The 21,405-nt window shown below is 38.8% G+C and overlaps 1 protein-coding gene and 1 long non-coding RNA gene across 3 annotated transcripts; one reads left to right on the top strand and one right to left on the bottom strand.

Moving 5' to 3' along the window:
• Nucleotides 1-407: 407 nt before the first annotated feature.
• On the bottom strand, nucleotides 408-11,963 carry LOC129408116 (uncharacterized). The gene is made up of 3 exons (XR_008631817.1): nucleotides 11,622-11,963; nucleotides 9,771-9,869; nucleotides 408-1,131 (listed from the first exon to the last, which is right to left on the bottom strand). It is a non-coding gene; the product is annotated as an uncharacterized LOC129408116 (long non-coding RNA).
• On the top strand, nucleotides 9,832-16,942 carry ccr9b (chemokine (C-C motif) receptor 9b). Of its 2 annotated transcripts, none has more exons than XM_055150964.1 (3): nucleotides 9,832-9,972; nucleotides 10,139-10,189; nucleotides 14,992-16,942. In XM_055150964.1, the coding sequence occupies exons 1-3, from the start codon at nucleotides 9,901-9,903 to the stop codon at nucleotides 16,051-16,053; spliced, it is 1,185 nt and encodes a 394-aa protein (XP_055006939.1). In that variant the 5' UTR covers nucleotides 9,832-9,900; the 3' UTR covers nucleotides 16,054-16,942. The 2 variants fall into 2 exon arrangements, with proteins under 2 accessions (XP_055006939.1, XP_020786415.2); XM_020930756.2 differs by having other exon boundaries at nucleotides 9,946-10,055.
• Nucleotides 16,943-21,405: the final 4,463 nt, after the last annotated feature.

The following is a 21,405-nucleotide window of genomic DNA, read 5'->3' as shown; positions in this document are numbered from 1 at the left end:
CTTTATACTCTGAAAATCATGTTCAAAGTAGACAACAATCTCCTGTCAAAATCTTTACAGAACATGTTCAAAATCCAAAAGAGCCGATATGAGCTCAGAGGCACAGCCATGTTTATTAAAAAGAAAATCAGAACAAACATTATGAAATTTTGTAAATCTGTTAAAGGGGTGGAGCTCTGGAACAATTGTACAGAAAACCTAAAAGTGTGCACCAGTCTCTTTCACTTTATAAAGAAGTTTAAATGTTGAACTCTGGACAGATACATGAAATATGAGACTTAGTTGTACAATACTTTGTTTCAGTACTATACACTCACGCCTCACAGCAAGAAAGTTCTGGGTTCGATCCCCGTGTCGCCCAGGCCTTTCTGTGTGGAGTTTGCATGTTTCTCCCCGTGTCTGTACTGTTTCTGGTTTGTTTGTTTCCTCTTGCTGTATTTATGAAGATGAACTGGTGTCAAGATGACGCTCTGATAAAGGAATAAAGGGTAAAGGCATAATAAGCTTAAACTTCAGCCTCCGCCTTTTCGATCTGTGTATGTTAAATATGACTGTGAATTAATGTCAAAATATACCTGTGACCGAAATAAATTAATAAATAATAAAAAAATAAAACAGGTAAAAACAGTGAATAAAAAGTGCAACAGCATAACAGTGCATCAAGCTAAAACTATTACAGTGCACAGCAGAGAACCAATAAAATAAAACAGAAATAAAATACAATTAACAAAAGTCTTTAGTAAAAAGATATGTTTTAAGATTTCATTTAAAAACAGAAGTAGATTGTGGGTTGTCAGGTGGTCGGGGAGAGCATTCCAAAGCCTCGGAGCTGGAGCAGAAAAGGCCCGATCACCCATAGTGCAGAGTTTGCTTCTGTGGGGTTGGAGAGTGTTAGTGGATGCAGAGCGGAGGGTGCTTGAGGGGGTCTGGGGAGTGAGGAGTTCCTTAAGGTACTGGGGGGAGTGTCTGTGGATGCACTGGTGAGTGAGGAGGGAGACTTTGAACTCAATCCTGAGTGGGATAGGGAGCCAGTGAAGGGATTTCAGGATGGGGGTGATATAGCCAAATTTTCGCACCCTCATCAGGATCCTGGCAGCGCTGTTCTGGATGAATTGCAGTCTCTGGATGCTCCTGCCAGATATCCCGATGAAGAGTGCGTTACAGTAGTCCAGCCTGGCTCATTATATTATTTCTGAACATGCTGAGTAAAGAAGCTACATTTTAAATTGAATACCTTTTCTATTACTTAACTACATTTGAGAGCAGGGATGAGTACTTTCTACTTCACTACGTTTTGGAAATGAACTGAAAAGTAAAAATATTTTTTATTATTTTCTGACACTTGCTAAAAAATCTGAGGAGTTTATTTTTTAACACGTTCATAGTTTGAGTGAACAGAAATTATACAAAAAAAATAGAAAAAACAATTGATTTATTTGTTTCTTGAACTAAATTCAGCGATGGAGATGAAAGAAGATTGAAGATTTATAAGATGAAGATTTATAAGAAATAGCACAAAGTACTTAGATTTTGTTCTGTTTAAAGGTGCATTGTGCAACTTTTCTGGTGGAGGGTCTGTCAAATGCTTTTCTCCATGGAGATGTTGGAGGAGATGATAAAGAATATTGCTTTGTCTGGAATGTTTCACAGTATGGCATTAAACCTTTCTATCTCCATGGAGCTTAAACCGGACCAAGCTTTTTGAGCAATAAAACCATCTGTAATTTAATAAATATAAGGTATTTAATTGTTAAGGTTTAATGTCATACTTTGGAACATTTCAGGTAGAGCAATGAACATATCCATAGAAACAAGCAGATAATAGACCCTCCACCCGAAAAGTTACACAATGCATCTTTAAGCCGAGTCTTTGTTTTGTAAGTCTGAAATCTGTCCAAATCAAGTCCCATGTCAAACACAGGCGAGTCTCGAGTCACTGGTCCATAAGTCCAAGTCAAGTTCAAGTCGTCTGCTTTTTGCAGTTTATATGACTTTTGAACTAAACTGTACTTCAGTACAACTGTAAAATCATAGTATATTTATATATGAGTATTTATATAAAAGTTGTAGAAATGAATTTAGTTATTTTTTTCCTTTTTAAATGTCTTGACAAGATCTTTATGTGAATCATTATGGTCAGAATAGAAAGAATTCAGATTTAAAAGTGCTTCTCAAATCTTCTCAAGTCACAGGCCTCAAGTTCGAGTCATGTCCCAAGTCACTGACCTTCAAGTCCAAGTCGAATCCCAAGTCTTAGTCCATTTTATCAAGTCAAATCTCAAGTCTTAAAAATAGTGACTCAAGTCTGACTCAAGTCCAAGTCCCGCAAGTCCCTACCTCTGGCTTTAAGTAACAAAACTGATTTCACCACTGCACTGGGGTTATTCATTTTTACTGCTGCAGTTTTGCTCTATCAAAGTTTTGTTTTATTTTGTACAATGACAATACAACTCCGCGTTAACATCCTGAACGAAAATATTAAGAGTTTCTATAGACTATACATACTAATGTTCTCATTCAAAGTGTGAAAACCACTTGTGATTTTACTACAGGCCTTCCCTATTTTTATATCTCTTTGAACTCTCAGTTTGAGTCATTATCCTTATTATCGTTATTTTAAGTATGAAATGTTGCCAAGTATGACATTATTCTTAAATCTACCATCTTTTATTCTGGGTGTTTTTATTGCTCATCTGTGCTGCGCGTCTTCACAGATCTGGGGCCTCATTTATAAATCTTGCTTACGCAAAAATCTGTGCGTGCGCGCTTCCTACGCCAACCGCGGTATTTATAAAACTCGCCTAAGGCGTGGCTCTTTGCTTAAAGGTTGTATAGAGGATTTTCCAAGGAACGAGAAATCCAGCGACTGTTTGTCCTTTTTCAAATGTTGCGCATGCGTGAAACCAACCCCCCCTCCCCTACAGCTCCTACGTAGAAACGCCTCCTCCCGCCTCCTCTTTACGCCAGAAACAGGTTTGTTTACAGCCGGTGCGCTGCACATGACTTGTAAACAACTAACTACAGTGTTGGTTAGGCAAGGCGGAGAAGTGAGGAGCGGGGGGAGCTGGTGCGCGGACATTTCGTTCGCGGACGAGAAGTGAGGAGCAGGGAGAAGAGTGGAGCAGGGAGCAGGGAGAGGAGAGAGGAGAGGGGAGAGGGGAGCGATGCGCGGAGATTCCATGCCCGGAGAAGTGAGGAGCAGGGGGAAGAGCGGATCGGGCAGCGGGGACAGGAGCAGGAAAGGGGTGCAGAGAAGGTTGCGCGGAGATTCCATGCGAATTAACTAGCTACAACACGCAGCAGCAAGCGGACTCTTTCTTTGCCTTGAAAATTACGTTTTCAGACATAGGATATCGCTTTTGTGTCCTGAAAAACGTTTGACTAGCTCTTGGAAATAAAGTACGTTTTCATAATAAGCAGAAGTTTCCTGTCCAAGAGTAATTTGGCGACCAGTGCGTCAGTCTTTAGACCCTGCGTCTGCTTCAGTCGCACCATCGCTGGAATGAATCTATAAGAATCACCTTAGTTTGGCTTCGCTGCTTTTCCCCTTGTCTTCTTCTTTCAGCGACCTCAAAAACGGACTTTCTTTTGCGGCGAACTGCTCCTGGATTCTTGTCTGTCATTGCAAAAAACTTTGTGCGAACTGCGAGGAAGATATAGGTCAAAAAAAGCCGCTAAGAACTGTTGCGTTGGTGGAGTAAACAGCGTCTGTGCGTCTTGCGTCTGTGGACTGCGTGACAGTCGTACGTAAACCACGTACCGGCAGCGCGCAGGCAAGTCAGTTACGCTGGAAACGTAGGGAGTTTGATTGACAGCCTGTCAGCTAACACATAACGAGGCAGTGTCGTTATCTATTGGCAAATGTTTAGCCCCACCACGTCCAGAGTTGATGAATTTTTATTCTCTTTTTTTTGGTCATCATAATTACAAGGCTACTGCATCTATAATGCTATCATTGACAACTTGAAACAAAAAAAAATCCTCCATACAACCTTTAACTTTACGCCAACTCGGGACCTCCTGTAAGCTCTACGCAAAGTCTGGAGACACGGGGAAAAAGCGACACTCGTGGAGAGAAGCAGAAGTGAACAGAGTTTGAGGAAGTGTTTGATCAGAAAATCCACATATATAGAAGAATTACCTTCTGATTTGCGCATTTAAGTGTTTGGTTCGCCAAAATACGGAGAAGGGCTGTTTATTCCTCTCATTATTCTCCACAATATTATACATTTGACACTCGTGCACGAGCGCGGCCACGTTCCCGGACTCGGTGTAGCGCAGAGTCCCACAGTCCACACCGCGACCATAGACTTCTATAGAACACAGTCTGTGACCAACACAGAGGACGAAATAATGACCCGACCTGAGAGAAAAACTCTTCCCTTAGACGCAGCAGGAGCCAGACTTTGATTTAATGAACGCAACTTTAACACTTTTACTTTAGTCTTTACGCACCGAGCGCCAGAGTGACTCGAGTCAGCGGACAACACGAAGCCTACTGCCCGAACCTGACCCCAACCAAAATCTTCCCTACATTTTTGTGTAATGGGGAACTCTTGTACATGAGAGCTGCTCTCTGACTGTATGAAGAACAGAATAATGTCCGTGACAGTCCCGACCCAGACCCACACTCACAGACCCAGACCCACACTCATAGACCCAGACCCACACTCACAGACCAGACCCACACTCACAGACCACACTCACAGACCAGACCACACTCACAGACCCAGACCCAGACCCACACTCACAGGTTCAGCAGTTTGGATGTTTCGTGTGTGGACTTTAATTGGCAGAATAACATCTGTATCTGATGTGTTTCATGCTAAATCTGTATCCTCGTGTCCCTCCCGCGCTCCTTTCGCTCTCCAGGGGAGGGCATCTGAATCTCTCGCACGCGCTCATAATTTGACCATTCAGATCAGCGCGTGCACGTATCTACGTGTATATGCATATATATACAGGGCCAGTCCTCACACACTTCATAGACAGACTTAAAAATATAGCGATAAAACGCTTGAAACAGCGAAAAAAACACATGGGCTCTACTGCAAAGATGTTCTGCCTAAATATTATAAAATATGATTAAATGAACAGATGAGTCATTGTTGTCACTTTTAGTTTTGTATTTATTTATTTATTAAACAAGGTTTAATAAAGTCTTTGTCGTGATCACGTGGTGCTGCGTGGAGCGTCCTCCTCCCTCTGTCCCGCGTGTCTCGGTCAAACCCACTGATTATCGGCTCATGTTTAGGGAAATCTCATTCACGAGTCAAATTCTGCAAATTCTAGTTGCAGGTGGGATTTATAAAGCAAAGATTGCGTGGTTTGGTACGTGCAGTGGGTTTTCTAAATATGGAGTTTGCGTGGTGCACGCCTTGTCGTAGCTACTAGGCGTAGGCACTAACTTACGACAACTCCTGCGCAGTTTTTATAAATGAGGCCCCTGACCTGTAACTTGGCTTAATGACGCAACCTGCTTGTCCGAAACAGACATGTTTTTATCATACAATAGAACTTTCTAAGCAAAGTAAAAAAAAATCTCCATGGAGACAAGGAGGTAGCCTATCAGAAAAGGTACACAGTGCAGCTTTAAAAAGGCACATTCATTTAAATACTAGTATGTAGAGTGATTGGCAAGAACCAAAAACAAAAATGACTCACTTTTAGCAATGGCATAATGTGGTTCCTTCCTCAAAACATATCCAGAGTTGTGTTTTGTTTCATTCACACGTTTGAGTAATCCTTTATAATTAGTCTGTCTGCATCTCCAAAGCTCAAAATGCTCTATTCCACCTTGTGATGTCATGAAGCGGTGGTTTTCAAGTTTCAAGTTCAAGTGTGTGTGTGGGTGTGTGTGTATGGGGGGGTGCGCGTGTGGGCGTGTGTGTGTTTGTGCTGATTCTCTTGCTTTGATGTTTATTTGAATATATGTATCCTACTGTCTGCCCTACTGTATCTGTCTTTTGTTGCTGTATCTATGACGACCCCCTCGAAAACGAGATGGCAGGACATCTCAACGGGCTTATCCTCCAAACAAATACATTCAAATTCAAACACCCGGTGGTGGTAAACTACTGTTGTAGCCACAGCTGCCCTGGTCCCTCCGACCACCAACATCTCTCACACACACCCCACTTCCATACTAGGCAATTTGGGTGAAGTGTCTTGCCTAAGGACACAACAACATTTTTTTTTTTGTGACTGGCTTACGTCTAGGTACAGACCAGGCCTGGCCTTGCTGAGCTTCTGAGACTTGACAGGATCAGTCTTTGACAAGCTCGTATGGCCACATAAATCTGCAGGGTGTGTGTGTTAAACGTGTGAAATGAAACAAAACACAACACAGGATATGTTTAAGATGAAAAAACAACATAGCCTAGCGTATTATAGGCCCTTTAACATTTATTTATTTAGATTTTTTTTTTTTTTTGCGTAGACCTGACTCTCAAATAACCACACAGAGGATTTTGCAGAGAATTAGGCAAATTATTACTCTCTGAAATGAAGGATTTTGTGAGGACCATTCACAAAATGGTCATGTCGTATCCTTCAAATCAGTAGAATCCTTATGCCTAAAACCCATGAATATCTTATACAATACAGACTAATCTATACTACTAAACTATAGCATCTGTAATAACCTGTGGTGGAACATTACAAAGTAAAAGTAGTATTTAAGTAAAGGTTTTAGGTATCTGTACTTTACTGAGCACAGGTATCGCCACTACATTTTTAAATACGACTGAAAAGTAAAAGCATTTTTATTATTGTTTGCATAGTTTCAGGAAACAAAAGACATATAAAAATACATATAAAAAGAGGGAAGTAAATACAGGAAGTACAATGAAAACAGGAAAAAGTTGAAACAATCAAAGGACATATAAAAATACATATAAAAAGAGGGAAGTACAATACAAACAGGAAAGTACAATGAAAACAGGAAAAATTCTGTTGAAATTCAGTACAAATCTTCTATCTATTCTATCAAAGCCTTATTAGATCTCAAAAATGTACATAAAATAAAGTAGATTTTTTAAAGGTTAGGGCTAGTTTAATACTTTAACTCTTATACAATACAGACTAATCTATACTACTAAACTATAGCATCTGTAATAACCCGTGGTGGAACATTACAAAGTAAAAGTAGTATTTAAGTAAAGGTTTTAGGTATCTGTACTTTACTGAGCACAGGTATCTGTTCTCTCGCCACTACATTTTTAAATACGACTGAAAAGTAAAAGCATTTTTATTATTGTTTGCATAGTTTCAGGAAACAAAAGGACATATAAAAATACATATAAAAAGAGGGAAGTACAATACAAACAGGAAAGTACAATGAAAACAGGAAAAATTCTGTTGAAATTCAGTACAAATCTTCTATCTATTCTATCAAAGTCTTATTAGATCTCAAAAATGTACATAAAATAAAGTAGATTTTTTAAAGGTTAGGGCTAGTTTAATACTTTAACTCAAGTTGTTTTTTTCATGCAATACTTTTACTTACTTGAGAATATTTCCGTGCTCTTACTTAAGCGACAAAACAATAATTTACCACTGGCAATAACTGCTCTGCTTTTTTTTGCACGTGTTTACGACCTATATTCTTATCACTGCTCATGCCCCTGTGGTCAACCTGAAATCATTTGAATAGTTTCCTCTTGATTTGTTATGCCACCTCAGCTCACACTTCCTTGTTGTGCAGTTTCCTCATTACAGACATGCACATCACATGGACAGAGGGTAAACAGGCGCATGACCACGCTGGGGTTTTCCTCTGTGCATCTTATGTCCCAAAGTGTGATCTACAGAGCTGTTAGTGACGTTCTAACAAGACCGGACCTGGCGAAATGTGATCAAGTGTGAAGAGAGTGTGTGGCTGTCTGGTTTTGGTTGCACTGAGGATTGAGTCAGACCACACACTTTTGTTAGTGAGTTGTGTATTTAGAACAGGCAGTATGTAAAGCAAAGGTTAGTTTGCAAAAATATTCTAGTACACTCATTATCATATCGCCAAGGAAGCTGTTTTTGAGTTTGACCAGTCGTATATGTAAACCCTAATAGAAAACTAACAAAAAAGAGAATGAATTTGGAACTGTTTGGTCAAAAAATCGTCTTTGGTTTTGTTTTTATTGCACTGAGAAACTAAAATATTCCACAGTACGGCATAGAATGTATTTCCAAGTGTCTTAACTTTGTATTTTCAAAGAATTATGCAGGTGACGTGCCATTTCCAATAAGTTACATACTCTTTAAGATATTATTTAGAATTTTTCTGTGTGTGCTTTTAAAATAAAACCTATAATATTAATTAATTTATTTAGTTTATTTACTTAATTTCTGATTGGGGATGTAAGGATATCCAAATCTCTCGGTACGATATTATCACAATATGCATCTTACAGTATGATAGTTAGTGCAATAGTTTGAAGAGACTAATATAATTGTAGATAGGACACTTTTCTGCGTTTATAATACCTTCACAAAATTTTGGTGTGAATTATTTCCGTCATAATCCCAAAAATTCAAGTTAAAAAACATTTCTTCATATTGTTTGGACTGAAATGAATCATGGGATATGTAGTTTCCGATGTTCATAAGCTGTTGCTACGATAAAACCATGCACTTAACCAAAGGAACTTGTAATTCTATGTATTGTGACAGCCCACAATATTATTGTGAGACTTTTGACGATACAATATCACGATATTTTGATTATTGTTACATCCCTAGCAACGATAGCTCATTTGGGGCGTTTCGTTCACTGATGCGAAGGTTAGCCAGTTCGAATCCTGTCCTTGACATGAAACAAGCCAGTAGGAGCGGTCACATCCGCCGGCCTGCAGGTTGGAGGTTGGCGCAATTCCACAAATGAATCGTCTGCTGCTCTTGGGCAAGACACTTAACAAACCTCTAGTGTCTGAGCGAGTGAACGGATGAGCAGTTCCTCATTGTAAAGCGCTTTGTAAAGCAGAGATGGGATCAAGTCATTGTTTTGCAATTTTCAAGTACATCTCAAGTCTTTGATCTCAAGTTCGAGTCAAGTCCCAAGCCAAATACAAGCAAGTCCAAGTCGAGTCTCAAGTCACTGGCCCATAATTCCAAGTCAAGTCCAAGTCGTCTGCTTTGAGCTTCAAGTCATTTCAAGTCTTTAAACCAAAGAACCAAATATAGCTTAGATTTTTGCAATTTATATGACTTTTAAAATAAATTGCACTTATAAAGTCATAGTATATTTATATATGTGTATTTATAGAGTATATAAGAGCTGTAGAAATGCAAATGTTTCCTTTTTAAATGTCTTGACAAGATCTTAGAATGAATCATTACAGTCAGAATAGAACAAATTCAGATTTAAAAGTGCTTCTCAAGTCTTCTCAAGTCACAGGGACCACGTCTGAGTCAAGTCCCAAGTCACTGACCTTCAAGTCCAAGTCGAGTCCCAAGTCTTAGTCCATTTTATCAAGTCAAGTCTCAACTCCTAAAAATAGTGACTCAAGTCTGACTCGAGTCCAAGTCACGACCTCTGGCCTTGAAGGTGGAAAAGGGTTGTATAAAAATATGGCCATTTACTATTATTTATTTATCAACCTACATTATCAAATTCTGTAAAAAATCCGCAGTATGGCATTTACTATAGTTTATTTACAAGTATAATGGTAGAACAGTAAATATTTGTGCAAAAAGCAAGTACAGAAAATCCATGTTTATATAACTGAATAACACAGGAGTATATAAGGCGACAGTTCAATCATATACATAATACTTACGTCACAGTGTTTTTGAATGATGACACTGTAGCATGTTTTTGTTTTTGTCAGCACAGAGACAGCCCCTGGCCAGCCTCCTCCACGTGGTTGTGCGGTGAACTGCAGACAGAGAGCATATAAGTGAGAGGGGATGGAGCCAAAGCGTACAACTGATACTAGCTGGAAGTACACCAACAAATCACAACACGATACTACTCCACTGGTAAGGCGCCAGCTCACTACTGCATCAAAACTTTATGGATTTTTTTTAAGGAAGTTAATCTTGCATTTAACTTGGAATTCTATGTAAACACTTCAACTTTTTAAAATATGTGAGAAGTGAGAATGATGTGACTCGTTGTGAAATTGTGTTTTTGTGTTTTTTGCAGACAATGGATGAGGCAATGATCACAGGGACACCTGAATATGACATAGGACCTGTAAGTACAATTTTACATCAATAAATAAACATAGGTTATATTGTATTTTTAGTATGTATTGTATATAGTATGTTTGTGAAAATAATGCTACTACACTCTATGTTTTGTGAATTTGTGGAACAGTAAAGAATGGGAGATTGCGGTTTACTAGTAACTCAGTTTAAGTTTCAAGTGGTTCTCCTGAGAGCGCATGTCTCAATGACTCTAGAAATGATTGTATTATATTTTTGAGTAGTACTTGCTAAGGATTTTTGTCAGTTTTTTTTTTTTTTTTTTATGTCATGAAATATTAATTTAAAAAAACATTGTATATTTATTGCACTGAACCACAAAAAAGTAGCACTATTTTTCTTTTTTCTATGGAGTTTTCTGGCTGTCTTGCTCTGTCTGGAATGTTTCACTGTATGCCATTAGATCTTTGTAGCATCATAGAGACAGGTCAGATCTGTGGAGAGGCGACTCCGCTCACAGTCAGAATGCTTGTTTTTTCTGAGTATTTTTGAGCTATAAAACCACATGTAATTGTATAAATGTAAAGTAGAGCTGTTTAATGTCACACTGTGGAACATTCCGGGCAGAAGAGCAATGATATATCCATAGAAACAAGCAGGTGACGCACCCCCAATCAAAAAGTTACACAGTGCATCTTTAAATTCCAGTGTTGCAACATATAACGCTTAGGAAAAGCACCAGAATAGAATAATGCAATTAAAAAATTTAGATAAATACCTATTTTTAAAAAGTGAAAGGTGCAGGAGGTACTTTGTTGTAAATACTATGCTAAAAGTTACACAGTGCGACTTTAAATTCCAGTGTTGCAACATCTAAAGTTCAGGAAAAGCAACACAATAGAGTAATGCATTTTTAAAAAATCTAGATAAATACCTGTTTAAAAAGTGAAAGGTGCAGGACGTACTTTGTAGTAAATACTATGCTAAAAGTTACACAGTGCGACTTTAAATTTCAGTGTTGCAACATGTAAATTTCCGAAAAAGCAACACAATAAAGTAAAGCAATACAAAAAATCTAGATAAATATCTATTTTTAAAAAGTGAAAGGTGTAGGAGGTACTTCGTAGTAAATAGTATGCTAAAAGTTACACAGTGTGCCTTTAAATTCCAGTGTTGCAACATATAAAGTTCAGGAAAAGCAACAGAAAGGAATAACGCGATTAAAAAAATCTCGATAAATACCTATTTTTTACAAGGTAAAAGGTGCAGGAGGTACTTTTAATAAATACTAGGGTAATTTTATCGACAGTATGGAACACTGCCAAACTTGTTAGCAAAATAAAGTGAGCACGTTGTAACTGCTAGCTAGATTTGGAAGCCATTTCTTAGTGTTGTTCAAAACAGTTCCATCCACACGACATTTTCCATCTCTTCCATCAGATGCGCTTTCGTTGTTTTTAAAGTGACCTAAATCAGCTTACCCGCTTCGAGTCAAACATCTGCTAAATGTCAGACAGTTTGGAGATTTTCCATTGTTATTTCTGCTCTTCACATGATCTCTTATCTAAGCTGCACATCTCCATGCTAGCTCGCGTCACGTTGCCGGGGGCCCCCTCTTCGGCCCCCTCTTCTCGGTTACCCACGAGCCCCCTGTGCACGGTTAGGAGAGCAGCAGGAAGCAGAGCAGCCGTGGTTTTTCAGGCACTCAACACCTGCACCTGTAGCACTGGTTAGCCGCCGTTAGCTCGCGTACGTCACAGCTAGCGTGACATCAAGGCCAGATATTCCCACAAGAACACTGAGCTACAACGGCAGGAAGTTCAAAAAAAAAAAACCTTATCAGTGACATCGGCTCACGTACCGCGTCTGATACAGCAGTGTTGGCTTGACTGCAATATTATTGTAACTCAAACACGTATACAGTGTCCAACGCTAGCCAGAGATGGAAAGAATACTTTGAAAATGTATTTAGTTACGGAATACTGAGTACCTGCGTTAAAATGTATTTAGTAACGTATTCTGAACACTTGAAATACTTTAACGCAATATTTTACGCAGAGTTGTAGTAAATTATAGTGTAAAACGCAACAAAGTAGGGCTGGGAATCACAAGGCTCTTACGATTTGATACGCGATACATGGCTCACGATACGATATTGTCACGATATGGATACATTCGATAATCGATAAATTCCACGTGATTTTCTGTGAAGTATTGTTGTTTTTAAGAACCAAATACATTACAGCAACAGTATTTCTTTGTTAAACCACTAACTTGTGCAAAGTTAATATGAAATACATGTATTGTAATCATCAAAACAGTGAGTATGTCAATGTGTATTGCATAAGCAAGTTTCCTAAGCAACAGAACTGTAGTGTGGTCACAAAAAATTGCTAAAATAGACAAAAAACTACACTTATCGACAGCAGCCCACAGTAACAATACTGTATCTCCATATTGTAATATTTTGATATTTTTTCACACCGCTTCTCAGAATTATTATTCTGAACTTGTATTCTTGGTACATGTATTCAGGTACTTCCCTGACTATAACCATATATGGTGGGTACAGTGAGAATACCCAAAACCTGTATAAAAAGTATAGTCAACTTGAAATAACTTCCTGGTGGAGGGTCTGTCACTTGTTCGTCACCATGGAGATGTTTTCACTTCGCCTGGAGTTTTCTGCACTATTACAACATGTTTTTCAAGCTCATCTCCAACTGAATAAAAGCACGATTCTCAGTTTTGAGGCCATACAACGAAACATTTCAGGCAAAGCGCTCACATTTCCATAGAAACACAGACAGAAATGTTACATACTGCACCTTTACGGCTACATGGGGTCATATTGGAAGCACAAAACTCAAAATAATACGCGAAATCTGAACTTTGAGGGAAACAAAAGAGTATTGTTATCGTGTAAGATATATTACTCTTGTAGTAAAAGTATGAGGTCTCAGGGAAGTAGGCTACAATTTTATCAAAGTAAAAGCAGAGTAAATGTATCATGAGTAAAAGTAAAAGTCGAGCAAATGTATTTTATCTAATGTAGCCCATCTGTGCTCATGCTATTGTTTCATATGTGAACTTCAGCAGTGAACCACAACTTCTTTTTCACTTGTTTATTATGGCAACAGGAACTAAATGTAAAGTTATCAAGGTCTGTTGAATCTGTATTTGCTTGACTTACTATACTGAAAGAAAATTTAGAACAGCATTTCCCCATAAAATAACACAAAACATTTATACAAGCCTTTTTTATTGAATGGATATAGTAGAATACTGTAAACCATTGAGTATTGGAGTAATATTGTACTTTGAAATTTAGATATCATGAGTACATCTTTTATGGAGGCATATACTGTATGTAAAATCAACTTTCATAAGCTTTTACCATGCTATAACAAGTACTTTGTCTTATTCACAGTGGTATTTTGATTGATTCATGCATGTTCGAGTTCCTTTATTGAACTTGAATGCTCTGAAAATTGTCGTTTTCACCTACCCCCTATTTCCATGCTTATGTATATGCAATTATTTGACAAAAATAGGCATCAGGTCATTCTTGTAGGATTCAAAAATTAGCCATTAGTCAACATTAAAAAAGCAGTGAGTGGTAGAAGTACTCAGTTTTGTTACTTAAGTAAAACTACACGTGCCAAAATAAAGAAAGCTCAAGTAAGCGTATTTACTTTTCAGACCTGTTGAAAAGCGTAGAATAGAAAGTACAGATACCTTCTCTCGAATGCAGTGAAGTAAAAGTTAAAAAAAAGTTTTCACTTGAAGATATACTCAAGTAAAGTACAGATACCTAAAATGTATAGTATAACACGGTACTTCACTACTTTTACTTTGTTACCTTCCTCTGAAAACAGTAAAAGAAAACCAGCTGCTTTCTAGAGTTAAACTTTTTTCTTTAAAGTGGAGCTAAACACCAAAACTCCACCCACAACCACATTTCAAATAGAGCTGCTGAACTGGGCAGTACCTCAAGGGAAAAAAAAGTAAAGGGTTAGGTGGTAGAAGGGGCGGGGTCTGGTGGTACAGTGAACGGTGTGATTGGTCTAATAGGTATCTACACTTTAAACTTCACCCCTACTGCCTGGTGATTGTGATCAGAAACCCCTGGCTGTAATCAGGACAGTCTCTTGTGATGTCACCAACTACTTAAAATGTGAGTGGCCACTGGAGCCAGGACTCACAATTTTTTAGGGATGTAACAATAACCGAAATATTGTGATATCGTATCGTCAAAGTTCTCACAATAATGTCGTGGACCATCACAATATATCAAATTACAAGTCTCTTTGCTTAAATGAAGAGTTATGGTGCAGCAATAGCTAAATATAAGACAGAGGGAACTACATAGACCATGATCCTTTGCTCCATTTCAGTGCAGACGACAAGAAGAAATAACAGTTCTAAGCACTTTTAAGTCTTAGTTCTTTGAGTTAAGTCTTGTCAAGGGATTTTAAGAGGAAGAAGAAGCACATTAACAGTTTTGTCAGCCTCCACAAAATATCGCAATAAATATCGTACCGTGAGATGTATATCGTGAAAATATTGCGTAAATATCGTAAGAGATTTGGATATTGTTACATCCCTTATTGTGAGCCTTCCCACTGTATCATGAGCTTTCCCACGATATCGCCTTGGAGACTTGGATATCATTATAACATACCCCTACTAAATTTTAAAAGTCTTTGACCAGAAAGCTGCGAATGTACCTAGTTTGCAATGAAAATACCCAAACCAGCAATAAATACAGTTGAGTTTAGTAGCATAAAGGTTGATATATGTTGTAGTTCTTGTTTAAAACTAAAACTAGATTCTATTTTGTGCTTGCAGGCTACCGATTACACTGATTACTACTACCTGACCGGGCCCACGGATGATGAAGGCCTGTGTGACCGCACCTGGGTCCGAAACTTCCGCGGCCAGTACGAGCCCCCCCTCTTCTGGATCATCTTCATCCTGGGTGCCGTGGGAAACCTCATGGTGGTCCTGATCTACTGCACCGTCCGCAACCGCATCAAAACCATGACCGATGTCTACTTGCTCAACCTGGCCGTTGCCGATCTCCTCTTCCTGTGCACGCTACCGTTTTGGGCCAAAGACGCGTTGATCGACTGGTGGTTCGGCGAAGGTGTGTGCAAGTTTGTCTCGGCGGTCTACAAAATCAACTTCTTCAGCAGCATGCTCCTCCTCACCTGCATCAGCGTGGACCGCTACATCGCCATCGTCCAAGTGACCAAAGCGCAAAACTTCAAGAAGCAGAGACTCTTCTATAGTAAGCTTGCATGTTTAGGCGTGTGGGTATTGTCCTTTATGTTAGCTTTGCCCGAGTTTATCTTCGCCACGGTGAAGACGAACCCTAACGGTAGCACTTCATGCAAGCTTGTCTACTGGAACAACTTTAACAACAGAAAAAAAATCTTGGTGCTATCTTTGCAGATCTCCATCGGTTTTGCTCTCCCGTTCCTTTTCATGATTTTTTGCTATTCCGTCATCATCCGTACGCTTCTCCAGGCGAAAAATTTTGAAAAACATAAGGCCCTAAAGGTAATTTTCGCGGTCGTTTTAGTTTTTGTCCTCTCCCAACTTCCGTACAATGGTTTTCTGATCATGGAGGCGACTCAAGCGGCCAACATGACCATTACGGATTGTCTAACGTTGAATAAATTTGACATAGTGGGGCAAATAGCCAAGAGCTTAGCGTACACACACGCTTGCCTGAATCCGTTCTTGTACGTGTTCATTGGCGTGCGCTTCAGACAAGACCTGCTCAAAATGGTGAAGATGAGAGCAGGAAGTTTGAGCAAAGTGGGTCTTATAAAATCGCCGACCAGCTCCAAGCGTCTACCGTCCGTCATGTCCGATACCGAAACCACTCCAGCTCTTTCCTTATAAAGTTTGGTGATATCTCTCCCGGTTAGGACCATACTGTGCAAAAAACTACCATTTTAAAACTTTGAATCTTGTTAAAATGTCACTCCACTGTTGGTTTGAAAGATTAATCGCAATCGAAATCGCAGTTTGAATGGACAGAATTAGCAAATAACAAAATCATATCATAAACAGCTAACTCTGTACTTACGATCTGTACGAACATGTTCTAAAACGTGATTATTGTGTTAGCTTATCCATTTTCAAATTGTATTCAAATTTCAATCTTTTTGTCAATTCTTCTGGACGCGTTTAAAATCTCAACATTGAAAATAATCCTATTTGTAAAACATAAATCGTAAATTTAACCGAATCTTAATATGATGTTTCTCCGAAATCATGCCCCAGCACAGATGCCAACAAAATCCACAAGTGTTCCTTTGTGTTTTTAAAGTCCATTCATATTCACCAGACCTGTTCGAGATCATTTCAGGGCTCCAATGGCAAATATAAAGACTCTGTGACATTTTTATTAAACTTAAACTATTAGATGATGTTGTTGCCATGGCGAACAAATGGCGGACTGTGACTCCTTGATTCGAGCTTTGAGAAAATGTCCCTTTTTTGTACACTGACGTTTTCTCCGACTTTTTTATTCCAAATTGAAGTACAGTACTGACAAAATCAAAATGCATTAGTAGTAATTGCAAAATAGATTATAAAAAGTATGTTTACATAACTCACACTGGCATTCTTTGTGTATAAAGTGTAAATTATCTGTAAATATGTGTTGTTTTTTTACATTGTGAGTGATTGAGCATTATTTCTGTGACAGACTTGTTTGCTGCTGTACCAATTTTCAAGATTTATTTTTACATTTTGTGTTAAAAAAATAAAATAAAAATCAAACAGATCAATTTTTTGCAGTTTTGTTTTTTAATTTCAAGTCCTATATTATGCAAAATCCATTCAATTATTCAAATTATTCACTTATTCAATTCACAGTTCATACTAGTCTCTTAGTTTTCATCTTCAAAGCTCAAAATGCTGCTCTGTTCAACCTTGTGATGTCATGAAGTGGTAGTTTTCAAGTTGACAGCTACCTTTTAGCTTTAATTCAGTAGAGATTGACAATTCCAGGGCTTAGATTATCCAAATGATTCTAGTGAAGGTGTATGTAGTATAAAACACAGCAGAGCAAACACATGACATCACAAGGTGGATGAGAGTGTTTTCTGTTTGAAAGAAGAACTCAGACTTAATATGCAGAATGTGTGTGTTAAATTTGAATGAAACAAAACACAACTCCGGGTATGTTTTTGACAAGGAAACAAGATTATAACAGAAAATAATGTAATAAGGACCCTTTAAATTTTGGATCTGTACATACAGGGAGGCACGTGATAATATTTTTAATCTGACAAAATTTGAAGCTTCCATTGACAAAATTAAAAGATTTATTCAACCAAAACAAAACAAAAAAAGAGCCCAAAGACATTGGGTTAATAATGCAATAGAAATGTGTTGCCAAACTGACCACAGGCTCTAATGTAACCCATGATTAGAAGAAGTTACCCAATGAGGCATGCTGTCCGTGCCAGAGTGACCACCATCGCCACCACAGGGCCTGACTGGAGTGAGAGCGTGACCAGCGGATGACCATGGTGACCAGCAGGGGGAGGTGCCACAGTGCCAGGCTGGTGTGGCTCTGCGGTTCTCCCTCACGCCATCAGCTTCCTCTTTGTTTTAGACATGATCATTTATGGCATCAAGTTCAAAAAACAAGGCACATTTGCAGAGTCAGCTCAATGACTGAATTGAAAAAAATAACATAAATGGATCAAATTTGACATTTCCCAAACTGTTGCATCTTGAGTTTTATCAGAAATACATGGTGTAGTGAACAAATATTATAATTTTGTGTTGATAATAATAATATTGTCTACAAAAGCTTTTAAAATGATCATTTTGGTATCAAAATTGGCATTGAGCCTAGGCTTTAGAATTTAAATCGAGTTTGAAATTTTAGTATTGTATCGCAAACAACCAGAGTGTATAAAAGAAGTAGACTAAGTGAGTGTGACGTCACCCATAGTGTTCAGCGCCATCAAATGAAGCTCACAGTGCTCATGGTTACAGGAGCGAATCTGGAGCCAGGCTCTATGTTATGAATATCTCTCACATCGATTACTGCTTAGCTACTTGGTCTCTTGCCTGCCCCACAACACTTAAAACCATTGAAAACGTCTATAAAAGAGGTCTAAAAATACTTGACAAAAAACCCATTTCCCACCACCACTGTCACATACTGAAAAAGCACAGGCTTCTAGATTTTAGTAATATGGTCAAACTCAAAAGGACTTGTCTAATTTATAAGGTCCTACACTCCCTGGCACCACCACCATTAAACAATTACATTAAATGTAAAGACACTTCAGTAAGAATCACGCAAGCCACCACCAGGGGTGACTTGGTCATAGAGACGGACCACCTTTGGTCAGAATGTGTTATCTGTACAAGGTGGAAATCTGTGGAATGCCCTACATACACCTCTTTTAAAGCTCAAACGAAAACTTGGTTATGGTCAAACCAAACATGTACACATGTATAACTGCACTGTGATTTTAATTGTTTTTCTATGGACAGGAATGGAGTATGCAACAATGGGAACTGTGCAATGAATGGAGTGTGCAATTAATGGGAACTGTGCAATGAATGGAACTTTATAATGAGTGGAGTGTGCAATATTTTAGTGTCTGGCCCCCTGTGACTCTAGCCTTTGGGACAACGGATGGAAATTAGCCTTAGGCTACAATCCGGTGTGTTTACATTCATGTTGTCATGTTTGTTCATTAACATGCTCTGTCCCAATCAAATAAATAAATAAATAGAATTTTTATATTATTATTATTTTCAAAATAGAATAGAAAGAATATAAAAAAATTCAGGATCATGTAGAGCGGGTTAATACCAGACCAAAGCTCGAAATAAAGAGGTACACTGCAGCAGTTACAGAGAGAGGAGCCACAAGATCCTAATATGAATCAGTTGGAGCCAGTGTGAGAAGGAGCCAGAAGAGCCTCCTCATGCACTTCCTGTTTGGCACACAGCAGCTAGTGCATTAGCTGTGTCCACGTATATATACGGTCTATGCAAACAACACTATTACTGTGTGTTTTTTAAGTGTAGTGGAGCATGAATTGCATTTCATGTTTTATTGTCCACTTTATCGTGATTTAAGAAATAATATGTATGAAAATATTCAGCAGAGGAACCCTGAGTTGTTCTGACTGTCTGAATGTCAAATCACGTTAGGCTATTTGAAAATGAAATGTTTTGTGTGGCAGCTTTTGTGGAGAAGGCCTGGACATTGAGACAAAAGACTCTGTACCTTGAGAGGGGGTGATTTTGTTGAAACCGTGTGACCTCGCAGCATTAGGATTCGTTTGCTCGACAGTAGGCGGGTATTTTTTTTTTTTTAACCAATCGCTGCTATTTGGTCACTGCTATTTGGCCAGTAACAGGGCTAACTGATACATTAAGCTTTTCCCAAATCCTGTTGGAAGAAGGGCAATAACATCTTCCCCCTTCATAAAATTCACCAAACATTCTCTTTGTTCTGGCTTTAAATCCTTGATCTTGGGAATCGTTGCCAACACAGAATGTATGGCTCTTCGCTGACTGGCTGGTGCCTGGACTTGCACTTCCGGTGTTTTGCAAACCGTCTAGTGTATTTTGATTCCTGACCTAATAGCTGGAGAGAAATGAAATTGAGCGGCAGCCCTAGGTGGCACCAGCCTGGCTAGGTTGCCAGTGCCTTAAAGTTCCTATATTCGATTCTTGTGAGCTTTAAGACATGTTATAATGTTACCTCCTCAAAAACAGACCTAAAAACACAGTGGAGCACTTTCTGTAATAACACATGACATCACAAGGTGGAACAAAGTGTTTTCAGTTTGAGAGAAGAACTCAGTCTGATTATGCTTTTGGGTTTGTGTGTAAACATGTGTGGATAAAACAAAACACAACTCTATGTTTGTTTGTGATGAGGAAATGACATTTTAAAGTAGATCAGAAGACAGTGTAATACAAACCCTTTAACCTTATAACAGAAGTGTTGTATTGCAAAGCTGATTTATTCTTATCAGTAAAAATATATTTGTTTTGAACTTTGCTTACCTTGTTTCTGTATACAAAGTTAAGTCATGTTTATGGAATATCAAATCTGAAGTACAGTTTTATTGGTGTTGTTATGTATACACAAAAATAGGAACTTGATGTATGATGTAAAATAGACCAGACACCTTGTACAGTACAGGGGATCACAAAAACAAGAGAAAAGGGGATGTGTGCTGACATCATAGACAGAGGAATAAAGAGAAGTGGTTCCAAATCCTCTTTGACTGCTTTGTGACTCATTCAGACGCGCTGACTGCAAACTGTGACGGTGCTGCTTTAGAGCCAGTTTCGAGACAGTTTATCAATGTTATTAGAGTTCATCTAGCTTCTCAGATATACTCACCTCCTCAGAAGAAGGTCTGCGGTTTGATTCCCAAAAAGTGTGGAAATGAAAGTGGACTTTATATTTCTATGTGTATCTGTTTCTGTTTGGAAGGATTTTGCTTGCAGTAGCTGGTTTGTACTGCTTAGAAAAGGTGAAAAAATAGTGGAAAATAAGGTCCAAAGTTATTGCTCACTTACCGTATGTATTTCTGGTGTCCCAGTTAGTCATATGATGCCAAAATCTCATCTTGTCTCATTCCTGTGTACCCAATCTCTTCTAATTACCATATGTGAGTCAAATCTATAGCAAAAAATGTATTTATGTAGAACAGTAGCGCAATATGACAGATAAACACAAAGCCTATGCACCAGTCTTGTTTTCTCTTTTCTTTCTCCAGAATCTCAATGGGGCTTTCCATTGTAAGTTACTGTAAACCACAAAACTCATAACCAGGCTCACGCCAGATTGATCTGTGTGTCATTTAAGGGCGAGTTGTTGTAAAGTTGTAGGGATTATTGTCTGTTACCTATGTGTAAGTTGGGTAAGGGTGAGTTGTTGTCTTGGACACTCGGGTGAAGAGAGGGGCTGAGCTGTCAACTGATCACCACCTAGTTGTGAGTTGGGTACGCTAGTGGAGGAGGAAGCTGGAAAGATTTGGCAGGCCCAAGCGTGTACTCAGGGTCTGTTGGGAAAGTCTGGAGGCTGGGGACATGGAGTCCGAGTGGTCTTCGTTCTCGGCCTCTATTGTCGATGCGGCTGCTCGTAGCTGCGGCAGCAATCCCGGTGGTGGAAACCGGAAGTAAGGGATGCTGTCAGGCTGAAGAAGGAGACCTATCGGGCCTTGTTGGCTTGTGGGACTCCTGAGCCAGCTA

The sequence above is a fragment of the Boleophthalmus pectinirostris genome, unplaced genomic scaffold (genome assembly GCF_026225935.1).
Source record: "Boleophthalmus pectinirostris isolate CB_2022bp ecotype Guang Dong unplaced genomic scaffold, ASM2622593v1 HiC_scaffold_15, whole genome shotgun sequence".
NCBI lineage: Eukaryota > Metazoa > Chordata > Actinopteri > Gobiiformes > Gobiidae > Boleophthalmus > Boleophthalmus pectinirostris.
This window is presented reverse-complemented; position numbering and strand designations above follow the sequence as displayed.

Bases quoted from the DNA above. Each gene is read 5' to 3' on its own strand.
- ccr9b (XM_055150964.1), top strand. From the start codon at position 9,901: ATGGAGCCAAAGCGTACAACTGATACTAGCTGGAAGTACACCAACAAA. The intron at 9,973-10,138 runs GTAAGGCGCCAG...TGTTTTTTGCAG, and splicing joins AACACGATACTACTCCACTG to ACAATGGATGAGGCAATGAT. The intron at 10,190-14,991 runs GTAAGTACAATT...TTGTGCTTGCAG, and splicing joins CTGAATATGACATAGGACCT to GCTACCGATTACACTGATTA.